The sequence below is a fragment of the Lithobates pipiens genome, unplaced genomic scaffold, assembly GCF_037356315.1.
Source record: "Lithobates pipiens isolate NorthernLeopardFrog02 unplaced genomic scaffold, aLitPip1_a1.2 Scaffold_28, whole genome shotgun sequence".
Lineage (NCBI taxonomy): Eukaryota > Metazoa > Chordata > Amphibia > Anura > Ranidae > Lithobates > Lithobates pipiens.
In genome coordinates this window covers 21,298,545-21,312,316 of record NW_027507789.1, presented here as the reverse complement: position 1 = coordinate 21,312,316, position 13,772 = coordinate 21,298,545, and the positions used below count along the sequence as shown (strand labels likewise).

Here is a 13,772-nt window from a genome sequence, read left to right as displayed (position 1 = left end):
ACACAGTTGACATCATATGACCATGTCTGTTTTGCTCCTGCTTTGTGTGTTGCTTTTATTTTTTTTTAATACAAAAGATTTTTTTGTAGAAAATAAAGATTAGTAACAAGAAGCATCAATTACAGAAGGTGGTACAATGTATGGAACAGGTTATGCATTTAATAGTATTGAAGTACATATAACAAAATCTGGTGGTCAGAAGACCACATGGGGCCATTTTTATCAGCTTCACTCTATATCGTCGCATATGTTGGTCAGCTAAGAGAGGCGGCCCAATGAGAGGAGCCCAATGTCTTGCTAGTGGGCATCCCAATTTCTCATTGACACTTCTACTACAGAAAGAGGTGAAAAGGAGCAAACAAAATACAAAACAAACCATTAAACAAAATAAAGAGGTAATTACGGGGAACCTTTAGGATAAAGCAGGGATATGCAATTAGCGGACCTCCAGCTGTTTCAAAACTACAAGTCCCATCATGCCTCTGCCTCTGGGTGTTATGCTTGTGGCTGTCGGAGTCTTGCTATGCCTCATGGGACTTGTAGTTCTGCAACAGCTGGAGTTCCGCTAATTGCATATCCCTGGGATAAAGGATGTTTACAATGCATTATTATCTGGGAATTTTTCCATGGGAGAGCAAATATGATCTTTTTGGGATCAGGAGGACCAGGACTTCCATTTCATATCATAGATGGGCATGGTGCCCATTAGTATGAAAAACTTTCTCCATGAGTTGTATGGGCCGCCACACGTTTAAGGACCTGGTCCCATGGGATCCCAGGAGCATGGCAGAACAAGGCGATAGTCCAGTAGACCGCACTAAAGAGAGTATAGGGCAGTTTTTGTTCAGAGAGGGAGAGTCCCAGGTATTTCTGCAAAGAGTAGACACATCTGATGTGCTAGGGCAGTGATGGAGAACCTTGGCACTCCAGATGTTTTGGAACTACATTTCCCATGATGCTCATGCACTCTGCAGTGTAGTTGAGCATCATGGGAAATGTAGTTCCAAAACATCTGGGGTGCCAAGGTTCGCCATCACTGTGCTAGGGTCTTCAAAATACCTGTGATCTCAGCCACTTCGGAAGATACCTTTTGTCAGATTTCTTTAAGTGCTTTACAACTCCAGAAGATATGCGGATGGGTCCCCTCTCTCGAGACAACCTCCTGAAGCAGTTTTCGGAACAGTGGAGTGTGTTGCTTTATTAACCACTTGACCTCTGGAAGGTTTAACCCCCCCCCCCCCCCCCCCTTTCCAACCAGTGTATTTTTTTGCAATGCAGCACTGCGTTACTTTGACAATTGCACTTTTTTTTTTTTTGGCGCTATAAACGAAGACCTACAATTTTGCCGAATTATTTTTTTATTTAAAAGACTTTAATAGACTGCCCAGATGTTTTCTTTTGACAGCTGAGTGAGCAGATAAGCCTCTCCACTTGTTATGAAAGAATCCGCAAACTCTGCAATAGAGACAGTCAGGGGAGTTGAATTGAGATCACAATTTTTTTAACGATTAATTATGCAGCTCTACAGGCCTACCTGAGTATTGTTCATCCCTTTATGACTATGATGTCCCCATCTTCTGGTGGCTCCTTCCAGCAGGATAATGCACCATGTCGCAAAGCTCCAATCATCTCACCACTGGACAATGAGGTCTCTGTACTCCAATGGCCTCCACACTCACCACATCTCATTCAATACAGCATCTTTTGGGATGTGGGGGAACAGGAGATTTCCATCATGGATGTACAGCCGATAAGCTTGCAGCAACTGCGTGATGCTATCGTGTCACTATGGAGCAAAATCTCAGACGTTTTTCCAACATCTTTTTATCTATGCCACAAAGAATGAAGGCAAAAGGGGGTCTAACCCAAGCAAGGGGGACCTTATAAAGTGGCTGGTAATTGTAAAATTCAACTGTGTGTACAGCTGTTGGCCTGAAGTTCCGCTTCATAATAGGCAAATTGTTCTCGGCATAACCTCGTCTAATTAGAATTTTAGGTTTGTCCATCGTGTGGGCGAGGAATTGCCACAGTTTTTTTGTAGAAAGTTATTTGGGAGAAAAACAGCTGACCGTGAGGATCAGAATTCCCTAACAGGGCGCTCCCTCCAGCAGACAGACGGCGGCTGCCAAATTCAGGACAGCTGTGTTTGAACATCATTGGTGATGGCTGATTATGGCCTGAGGATGGGTCACATGCATTTGTTTAAGGAAGAGGAAGTTTGCCCAATTAACATCATTGGTCTAATGTGATGTGAGCCCGGTGTTTTGGCTCGTCGGATTGTACTGGATTTGTGCATTTACTTAAATAATCCGTCCATTCCTGTTTTGTAACAAGACACGCTTTTTTATTTATTTATTTTTTTTCCCCTTTTTTTTTTTTTTTTTTTTTTTCTTTCTCTTATTTATTTATTTTTTTACGTTTTTATTTATTGGCGTATACATTTTTTTTTTTCTTTTTTTTTTTGACTGATGCCTGAAGCCATAGGCATCATTCAGATATCTGCGTTTTCAGCCGGTGATTTCCTACACCATAAGAACGATCATCACGGCTGGTTGGCTGCTAGATCGTTCTTACGGGCGGCAACAGGGGACATCCTGCCGCCGTCCGGTGCTTCTCCCGTTGGTCCCGGATAGCCACCATAGAGATTTTCGGTGGACCAGATGGTCTCTAGAGTCTCTATGATCGTTGGAGGCCGGGCGTGATGTTATGACGTGTCACGCCCGGCCTCTGCATTCAAAAAATGGCGCAGCCTCGGCTGGGAAGCCATGATTCTTTCTCCCCCCCCCCTCCCCTTTTCTTTTTTGCTTCCCAGCCTAGAGGTGACATGTGGGGTCCTATTGACCCCATATCTCACTGTAAATAGGTTCTGTGATGCCATATTCCTATTACAAAAAATGTTTTTTTTTTTTTTTAAAGTGCCCCTGTCCTCGTGTGCTCGCATGCAGAAGCGAACGCATACGCAAGTCCCACCTCTGTGACACAAAACATGTAACCAGTAAAAATTATCGCCTATGGGGATTTTTGGCACCAGTGTGACTTGTTTGGTATCTATTTACTTGGCGCAACCTCATCTTTCACATTATGCAAAAAAATTGAACTAACTTTACTGTTTTATTTTTTTTGTGTTTGGAAAAGTGTTTGGAAAATTTGCTGCACAAATATAGTGTGAGAAGTTGCAATGACCGCCATTGTATTCTCTAGGATCTCTGCTAAAAAAAACATATATAATGTTTGGGGGTTCTGTGTAATTTTTTATAAAAAAAATGATGATTTTTTTAAGTGTAGGAGAGAAGTGTCAGAATTGGCCTGGTCGGCAAGTGGTTAAAGCTTGTAGGAGGAATTAAAAAATACTTGTAGGAGGAGTTTTCATTCTTCTATAATGCAGGCCATACACGGTCGAATTTCTAACAAATTTTCTTTTCAAAATCAGAAAATTCGTTTTCGAAATTCGGCCGACCAAGCCTTCAATTTCACCTCATGTTGCTACAGAAAAGAATGTTGGTCGGGAATCTTCTTTTCTCTCCGTAAATTTATTTTTATTTTTTTTCTCTCCATAAATTTTCTTTTCTTATCACATTTCTCGCACGATTCTCCCATCATTGATTGATTATAAAATCGTTTGTTTTTCAAAAAATTTCCAACATGTCCGATTCCTCAAATTTTATTTCCGCACAAAAATCGGCTGTTGCTGCAGCCCACTAATGGTGCAAAATTCATACGAAAATTCTTAGATATGATTTTCGAAAGAAAATTCTTTTCAAAATTCGAACCGTGTATGGCCGGCATTAGGCTGGATTCACACCTATGCAGTTTTAGTGCTTTTTTGCATTTTGCAGATTTGCACTACGGTCCATTTAGCATGGTTTCCTATGATACACGTTGTTCTGTAGTGCAAATATGCAAAGAGCACTAAAACTGCAAAAGTGTGAATCCAGTCTTAGGCTGCAGGACCCCTAACCCTCTGTCTGGGCAGTGCTGATTGGCCCTGTGCTAATCAAATGCACCCTCCCAAGGAAAAAAAAACTCTGCACATGCTCAGTCTGGTGTGCATTGCTAATGTGTCCCTGGGGCTCTGTTCTTTCAGGAGATGGTTTGAGGACAGTGGAAGAAGGGGAGTACTAGAGAAGACAGGATCAAACAGCCTTTTTACACATTGCAGAGGAGTAACCCCTTAGGTTCCACAGTGATTGTAACAAGCATGCTTTACTACATGTACAGACTGATTTTACTGTTGTGGGTTTAGGAACACTTTTTAAAGTGGTTGTAAACCCTTACAACACACTTTGACCTACAGGTAAGCCTAGATTAAGGCTTACCTGTAGGTCCAAGAAATATCTCCTAAACCTACACGGTTTAGGAGATATTTGCTGAAAGACAGGCACTGCTGTCTATGGTGCATGCGCCGTAGACAGTGGAACGCAGGCGCACTGAGCGGCACCGTCAACTGCGAATATGCCACGCGTGGCGGCTCCCATGCACGGGAGTGACGTCATCACGGCTTCGCTGAATGACAGCGGTGGAGCAGCGAGACCCCACCAAGAAGATGGACGCTCCGGGCTACAGGGGACAGCGGTGACGTCGCTGGATCCTGTGTCAGGTAAGTGACACATAATGGGCTACTATGCGATGCATAGTAGTCCATTATGCTTTACCTTTGCAGGGAATGAAAGAGGAAGTAAACCCATCAGGGTTTACTTCCTCTTTAACAGACAAAAAAAAAAAAATGACGAGATCTTATTTACAAGGCCCCATCTCTAATTGAAGGGTGTACAAGATAGTACGATGTCTTGTGGAGCCCCTGAGAATAAACGCTGCACAAGGTCGTAGCCAGCCACGTCACGATGAAGCTATCCAGCTGTATATATTTTATTTTTTTTTTTTGCTGTTTTGTTGTAAGCTGATTGATGTTTGGAGAATTGAGCTTCATCACCCATTTAATTACAATGAAATTGTGATGCCACGGTGTAGCTGTTCCTGTAAAATAAAGACGGTCTGTTGAGATTGGTCTGACTCACTAGAGCTACGCCCCGTGTGTGGTGAACACTTCGGATGACTTGTCTCTTGCAAAATTATTTAGTGACACCTTCAAAACAGAAAGTGCGGTCATGGTAGGTTGAAAGGAGTGACTCACGTGATGCACATCGAGGAACCAGTCCCCGTTCTCAGTGTCACGTTTATTTAGACACCCGTGTACCGCTTGTCAGTCCGCCATGATCTGCAGTGTAATCCTGGAGCTCAGCAGGGTAGTGCCTTTACCTTACGTAAACAAAGCTGCTTTGTGTAGCAAGCCGCTTGCTTTCTATTACTGCTGCCGACATCTGCCCAGTGTCATGGGGTGCGACTTTCTACAAAGATTGGTTTAAAGGGGAAACTGTCTATATTCAGCAAGTACATATTTCAGGTGGTCATTTTAACGCCTACCGGAATTTTTATTTATTTTTATTTGCATAGCTAAGTCAAACTGTAAAGTTCTCTACAGCAGTGGTTCTCAACCCTGTCCTCAAGTACCCCCAATAGGACATGTTTTGTGAATTTCTCTTAGATAAAATAGCTGTAAATACAAAGCCATTGACTCGGATTTAAAGCACCTGTGCAAGATAAAGGAAAACCTGCAAAGCATTACTTTCCTTCCTTTTTTTTTTTTTTTTTTTTTTTTTGAACGGGAGCCTTTAAAGCGGTAGTAAACCCGCAATGTTTTTTTTTTTTTTTTTTTTTTTAAACCTGCAAAGCAAAAGGCATAATTTTTTTTTTTTTTTTTTTCTGCGACATTATGGCAGACACGTTGGACATTTTTGGGACCATTGTCATTTATACAGGAAAAACTGCTATACAAATACAGTGATTCCTGTGTAAATGACACTGGCAGTGTAGGGGTTAAGTGTTCCTAGGGGTGTGTTACTAACTGTTGGGGGCTGGGCTTTCTTTTAGTGAACACTGATCTCTGCTCCAATCACATGGAGCAGAGATCAGCGTCACTTGTTGCTAGGCAGAACGGGGAGATGCTGTTTACAACGGCATCTCCCAATTCAGTCGCCCTGTGAGACTATCGCGGGTATGCCCGCTGCGATCAAGTCCCCGGGACCCGCGACTGGACTCACGGGGGTCCCAACCGGCACATGTGCACGGTGCGCTCAAGATGGCAGGGCAGCATTTAAAATTGGACGTACTTGTACGCCAATATGCCTGCCCGTGCCATTCTTCTAATGTACATCGGCGTGCGCTGGTCGGGAAGTGGTTAAGATGTCAGTAATCTGGTAATTGATATCATGACATCGATTCCAGATTACTGGATCATAGTTCGGGTCTTCGGCCAGCCGGCGGACATGCCGGCTGGTTGCTCGGCCCTCCCATTGTGATGGGAGCGCACAGGCGAGTGGCGGAAGGGGGAGGCGTCCCCTCCCGCTGTTTGTAATAACAACCGAAACTGGACTTTTGCATGAAAAAAAAGTCCAGTTTGTCGTGGTGTGTGTTTTTTTGTTTTTTGTTTTGTTTTCTGTTTTTTTGTTTTCCTGGTCAGTCGAAGTAGACCAGTCGCTAAAATTTTATTCTTGCATAGTTACATAGTAGGTGAGGTTGAAAAAAGGCAAGTCCATCAAGGCCAACCCATTTGTGTGATTATATTAAGTCTGGTACTAGTACTAGGGATCGACTTATTATTGGCCGCCGACATTCACTGTTTTGGAAGTATCTGGCACAAACGTACCGGAAAGTACCAATTATTGCTTCAAGGGGTTTCACCGGGGTGATGCATGCAGCTGCACACAGCACCCCACTACTGTTCTTTAGACCCCTTTCACACTGGAGGTGTTTTTCAAGCACCTTGGCGCTAAAAGCCTCAGCTGCAATCCCAGTGTGAAAAGCCGAGTGCCTTTACACTGGGGCACTGCGCTGGCAGGACATCACAAAAAGTCCTGCCAGCAGCTTCTTTGCAGCGCTGTAGAAGCAGTGAATACACCGATCCTCCACCGCTCCTTGAAATCAATGGGCAGAGTCGCTGAACTGCCCGTAAAGCAGCCACTTGGCTGTTGCAAGCAGCGGTAGGGGATGTACCTCTGCATCGTATCGCATAGTAGTCCATTATGTGTCACTTACCTGACACAGGAGCCAGCGAAGTCACCGCTGTCCCCTGTAGTCCGGCGCATCCATCTTCTCGGTGGGTCTCACTGCTGCGCCGCTGTCATTCGGCGAAGCCGTGATGCCACTCCCGCGCATGCGCAGGGGAGCCGCCACGCACGGCATATCGCAGTTGACGGTGGCGCGCTCAGTGCGCCTGCGCGCCGCTGTCTACGGCGCCTGCGCCGTAGACAGCTGTGCCTGTCTTTCGGCAAATATCTCCTAAACCGTGTAGATTTAGGAGATATTTCTTGGACCTACAGGTAAGCCTTAATCTAGGCTTACCTGTAGGTCAAAGTGTGTTGTAAGGGTTTACAACCACTTTAAAGGCTCCAGTTTAAAAAAAATAAAGTATTCAAAAACGCCGCTCTGGACGTTTTTGAATACTTTCAATACCCCCCCCATCTCTCTATAAAGAGTACCTGTCAATGCCTATTACTGTCACAGAGGATGTTTACATTCCTAGTGACAGCAATAACAGTGATTAAAGAAAAAGAAATTTTAAATGTACTACATACAGACTATTGGCATGAGAGGTGGCTGAAATATCGGTATTGTATTAGCACCGAAAAAACGATATTGATCGATTCCCTACCTCATACACACAATAAGCTTTTTTGGACAAATGCTCGTCCGTCCCTTTTTTTTCTTCTTTTTTTTTTCTTCTCTCTTTTGGTTGCTCGTCTCCTTATCTCGAATGAATAGGTTACTAAAGTATGAAAATTCTCCTATGGCAGAATAAAAATTTGTAAGTAATGTATTGTATTTTCGATTGAAAACTGTACTAATGAACATCGTATGAGAAAGAGAAATATTTTCGCGTTTGTCCCTTTTGGAAAATTTTGTCAGCGGCGTACTAGCGATCAGATGATCATTCGATTGCTTTTTAATAGGTAATATTTTTTTTTTTTTTTTTGTGTAGACTCTAGGCTAAAGCACATCACTAGTGCAAAATGTTTGTGCTCATCTTGCCAAGAATAAGATGCTGATTGCAGCTCTTTCTTTTCCCAGGTTAGGTAATGATCACATGGTATCTGACTACCAGGTGCAATGTGGGTGTTTGGACATCAGTGTACTGCATAGTCCGTTGTTTTCAATCCGTAAGGACGTTTCAGTGTAACAGGATGAGCTTGGTAATGTAATGAGCAAATATTTTTATTTTTTTGCACAAAAGTTATAGCGTCTGCAAACGATTTATGGCGCTTTTTACGTTTTTTTTTTTTTTTTTTTTTTACTACTAATGGCGGTGATCTGTGACATTGCGATGGACAGATCATAGACTTTTGACATTTTTTTTTTTTTTTTTTTTTTTTTTTTTTGGGCACTTATACAGCCATCGGTGCAATAAAAATGCACCGTTTACTGTGTAAATGTCACTGGCATGGAAGGGGTTAAATGTGTTTCATCAGCATGTTCTGTGTGGGGATGTGAGTGACTAGGAGAGGAGCCATATTGTTTTTTTCCTACTTCATAGGAAGAAACGATATGGCTCCTCTCCTGTGATAGCACAGGGATTTGTGTGTTTACACACACTAATCCCCGTGCTGACGCTCGTGCGCACGATTGTGCCCGTCGGCCATGTACATCGGGCTCCCCGCTAAGCAGCGGGCACGCGCCATCTGGTGGTCAGAAACGGGTAGGACATACCCATACACGATTTTGCCCAGGAGAGCCATTGTGCTGCAGTATATCTGCGGGACACGGTCAGCTAGTGGTTAAAAAAAAAAAAAAAAAAAAAAAAGATGCATTTAAGTGTTGTTGAATTCAGAACAAATCCTATTTGAATGGCAAATTCAGTTGAAATGTAGCTGGGCTAAAGTAACTCATTTACATGAGAGGAAAACCATCTGCCATTCTGTCCTGAAGCGGCCAATCAAATTTTCCTGTCCAAACCCGTGTGCTGTGAAGATGTGATTGGTTTCTATGAGGAGGGGACTGCACATATTACACAATGTCCTCCTGCCTTGTCTCTAGATTTACCTTCAGACAGATGCCATTGGGGCTGCCATTTTGTATGTAAAAGGCTTAGAACCCTTGTTAGGTTTTGATTGCTGTCTTGTGTTTGGGAAGATTTGACCTCTGTCTTGGTGACTGTCACTGGAATTGAAAGTGAGGGGGGAAAAAACGTAAGTGGTCACTGGAACACGATAGAGGGGAAAATCTTTCAATGTGTCATCTGTTCTGGTGACGGCAGTCTAAGAAGTGAAGGAAGATCTTCCCAATGGAACACAAAGGAAAACAAATTGAATGTTTTCAGTCTCCCCCCTTCTCTATGTAAAGCTAAAAAGATGTCTTTGGTTTTAAAGATACGTTACCGAAGATATTGGTGACGTTCATTGAAAAAAAATCTGATTGGAAAATGCTCTATGGGTAGACTTTAGTTGTACAGGTCAGTGTGCAATCAAGGGCGCTGCTGCTTTTGAACTTGGACTCCATTCACACTTGTACTGCTCCAAAATTGCAACAACGTTGGGTGGGGTTGGATGTTGGGTTGTCATGGGGTTTGGCTTGGGCGTTGGGTGGTCATGGGGGTTTGGCTTGGGCGTTGGGTGGTCATGGGGGTTTGGCTTGGGCGTTGGGTGGTCATGGGGGTTTGGCTTGGGCGTTGGGTGGTCATGGGGGTTTGGCTTGGGCGTTGGGTGGTCATGGGGGGGTTTGGCTTGGGCGTTGGGTGGTCATGGGGGGGTTTGGCTTGGGCGTTGGGTGGTCATGGGGGGGTTTGGCTTGGGCGTTGGGTGGTCATGGGGGGGTTTGGCTTGGGCGTTGGGTGGTCATGGGGGGGTTTGGCTTGGGCGTTGGGTGGTCATGGGGGGGTTTGGCTTGGGCGTTGGGTGGTCATGGGGGGGTTTGGCTTTTACCAGTGATAATTGACAACTAATGCATTGTGTAACATTCAGGTACGATTTTCGCGCATCTTTTGAAGGTTAACATTGTAGTCTATGGCCCTCAAGTTGCATGAAAGTCGGACAAATGTAGTGCATAAACTACTATGCAGTTGCTGCAACTTTAAGTCGAACGTATATGAATGATTATTATTTAAAAACAGGAGGAACTACTTGTCATACGACTTTGATTTCCAAAGTTGCATGACAAGTTGCTCAAGTCTAAATGGAACCTTTACAAAAAAAGAGTAAAACGTGGATTTTCTCTCTTGTCATTGCAGATTAGTCGCATTGAGTACATCCATTCCAAGAACTTCATTCATCGAGATGTCAAGCCAGATAACTTTCTAATGGGCCTCGGCAAGAAAGGAAATCTGGTCTACATCATAGACTTTGGCCTTGCGAAGAAGTACAGAGATGCCCGCACACACCAGCATATACCCTATCGTGAAAACAAGAACTTAACTGGCACTGCAAGATATGCCTCTATAAACACTCACCTGGGCATAGGTAAGTGGACAAACTTGTGCTGTTGTATGGTGTTTAATGTAGTGGATGCTCACACGACAGTCAAAATAATACTCCTTTTATTGATCTAAATTCATAAAATGGATACAACATGGGGATTGCATGCTTAATCACAGTCTCTGGATAAATCTGGCCTAGATACCTATGACCATTGGTCACAAGAAGGTTTAACCACTTAAGGACCGCCTCACGCCGATGTACGTCGGCAGAATGGCACGGCTGGGCACAAGCACGTACCTGTACGTTGCTTTTTAAGCGCCCAGGCGTGGGTCGGGAGCGTGGCGGCGTGCTCTGTGGCCGCGGGACCAGCGGACCCCATCGCTGCTGGTGTCCCGCGATCGGGTCACAGAGCTGAAGAACGAGGAGAGGTCTGTGTACACAAACCTCTCCCCGTGCTTCCCTGTGTGGCTGTCACCAATCGCCTCTTCCCTTTTATAGGGAAGGACGATCAGTGACGTCACATGCCAGGCTACGTCCCCCTACAAAAAAAAAAAAAACACACATAACGTCATACATAACACCTACACTTCCCCCTAGTGGTTAACTCCTTCACTGCAAGTGTCATTTACACAGGAATCGGTGCATTTAAATAGCACTGATAAAAAAAGTAAAAAAAAAAAATATATATATATTAAAAATGCTATAAAACTATCCCCTAGTTTGTAAACGCTATAACTTTTGCGCAAACCAATAATCCCTAATTGCGATTATTTCCTCTACCAAAAATATGTAGAAGAATACGCATCGACCTAAACTGAGGAAAAATGTTTTTTTTTTTTTTTTTTTTATATATTTTTTGGGGATATTTATTATAGCAAAAAGTTAAAAATAGTGCATTTTCAAAATTGTCGCTCTATTTTTGTTTATAGCGCAAAAAATAAAAACCGCAGAGGTGATCAAATACCACCAAAAGAAAGTTCTATTTGTGCGGGAAAAAAAGGACACCAATTTTTGTTTGGGAGCCACGTCGCACGACCGCGCAATTGTCAGTTAAAGCGACGCAGTGCCGATTCGCAAAAAGGGGCCTGGTCCTTTGGCTGCAAATTGGTCCGGGGCTTAAGTGGTTAAAATAAAACTGTAATGGTAGTCAGAGCTTTTCTGAATAGCAAGCACCATATTGTACAAAGAAGTAACAATTCCTGTATACTTAAAGCATCCTGGTAGACGTCACAATATGTTGACTTTCTAAAAGTTGGTATTTGAAGAAGACTAGATGTGCACCCTAGGGGGCTTCTTCACTGGTTATTCTATTTGATTATGATTTGCCTGTCCATGGTTCGATTTGATTTCGCAATGCATCATGATTACTGCGTAAGTGCACATGGTTAAAAAAAAAACTTTTATCCAAAAATTCAAGCCGTCAGAAAGGTAGAGGCAGAGAGTTGGCTGGTACCGGAGGCAGAGGGTTGACGGTAGTGGAGGGATCGGGTGAGTGGCACTCGCCTGCTCAGTGTCAGTCGATTTCTCCCTTCCGGTGCCTCCCAGTGATTCCTCTCCTGATGCTGGTGTTCTGCCGCATAGTGTCCGGCCATCATATAGCGTCCGCCCCGTACTGCGCATGCGCAGTACGGAGCAGACGAAGCTTCGGGAAAATTTCCGAAGCTGAACGGCGCCTGCGCCGTGAGTGGAGGTGGTAGCCCCACCATCCAAGCGGACATAGGGTTGTGAGTATTAAAGGGCCCCTCGCGGGCGAGCTTCGCTCGCCACGCTTCAGGCTCGGCCTCGCTGCGCTCGGCTCTTTTTTTATTCCTACTCTATGTCCACTTGGATAGTGGGGATAGAACCTGGACTCACGGCGCAAGCGCCGTTCCTCCTCGGCAATTTTCGGAATCTGTGTTGCTATGTACTGCGCATGCGCAGTACACAGCGGACACTATCCGATGGAGGACGTTATTAGACAAGACACCGGGTCTCCTTGAGCTCCTCCCCCTTCACTGTACTGGCTGTCAGCTCATCAGCTGACTTTCTGCTTCAGTGAAGGGGAGGGGGCTTTATCCACCATGCAGGCTCTGTCTGTGTTTCTCCCAGAGAGGCAGAGCACCGTACGGAGCGATGGATGATGTCATCAGAGATCGATTCGACCGACTCAGCATTGTGATGTCTGAATCGATGCTGTGATTTATATTCAACACCTCTGGTGCATCCCCCATGTGACCGAGCTCACACCTGATTGTAGGAAATGGAAGCAATGTGCCACTGCAATCTTATATGAAGGTTTGTATGGAGCTCCCAGGGAGCATTGTGGAAGCATACAGGCACAGTTGAGATTCACTGGGGTACTAAACTTGGTAGTGAAACGGAGCATGTGATCTCAAACATAAGTAAGTTGCCTTCATTAGAAAATGCATGTCAGAACCAGCAGTTTGCAGCCTTGCTAGCGATCTGAAATAAAGTGCTTGTCCCCTCTGCTCACATCTAGTACTGTATACAGTGCAGTCATGCAACTGAAAGTATAATCGATCATAGCTGTACCATAGCACAGGGCGCCCACTTTCTACAGAATGTAGATCAGCCATTCCTGATTTTGAACATTTTGTTCCCCCAGCCATATTCCCCCTGAGTCCTGCCCTTTGCTGTCCCTACTTTTATATACTTGTCTACAGTATATCCCTTGTGACTCTACAAATTTTTCTCTGCCCAGTGCTGCATGGGCCCTCTTTCCCAGTGTTGCCATTTTGCAAATGTTTGTGATGCTGCGCATGCGTAGATGAAGAGCATAAAATCCTGGACTCTGACCTGTCCTTTCAGACTCAAATCCAAACGCTGTCCAAATTTTGCCAACGTCGCCTCCGTAACCTCTCCAAAATACACCCCTTTTTAACTGTTGTAACCACTAAGCAACTATTCACTCCTGTGTTATCTCTCACCTTGACTAGTGACTCCCTCCTCATTGCATCAAGCTATCCCCTCTTCAGTCTATCATGAATGCTGCTGCCAGACTCCTCCTCCTTACCAGCCGTTCAGCACCTGTCACCCCCTCTCTGCCAATCCCTCCGCTGGCCTCGGTGTCCCCCACCCCTCTCTGCCAATCCCTCCACTGGCTTCCCATTGCCCAACAAGTTCAATTCAAAACACTAACAATAACAAAGCCATTTACAACTCTATCCCGAGCTACATCCCCAATCTTGTCTCCAAATATCTCCCAAACCGTCCTCTCTGCTCCTCTCAAGACCTCCTACTCTCTAGCTCCCTTGTCTCCTCCAATGCTCGTCTCTAGAACTTTTCCAGAGCCTCTCCTATTCTCTGGAA

At 44.4% G+C, this 13,772-nt stretch overlaps 1 protein-coding gene across 3 annotated transcripts in view; it reads left to right on the top strand.

The window, feature by feature from the left end:
- CSNK1D (casein kinase 1 delta) overlaps positions 1 to 13,772 on the top strand; it is a 57,111-nt gene that overhangs the window by 17,879 nt on the left and 25,460 nt on the right. For all 3 annotated transcript variants that reach the window (XM_077458887.1, XM_077458886.1, XM_077458885.1), the window contains exon 4: positions 10,277 to 10,505. In XM_077458887.1, coding sequence (XP_077315013.1) covers positions 10,277 to 10,505 — 229 coding nt within the window. The remainder of the gene's footprint in view (positions 1 to 10,276; positions 10,506 to 13,772) is intronic.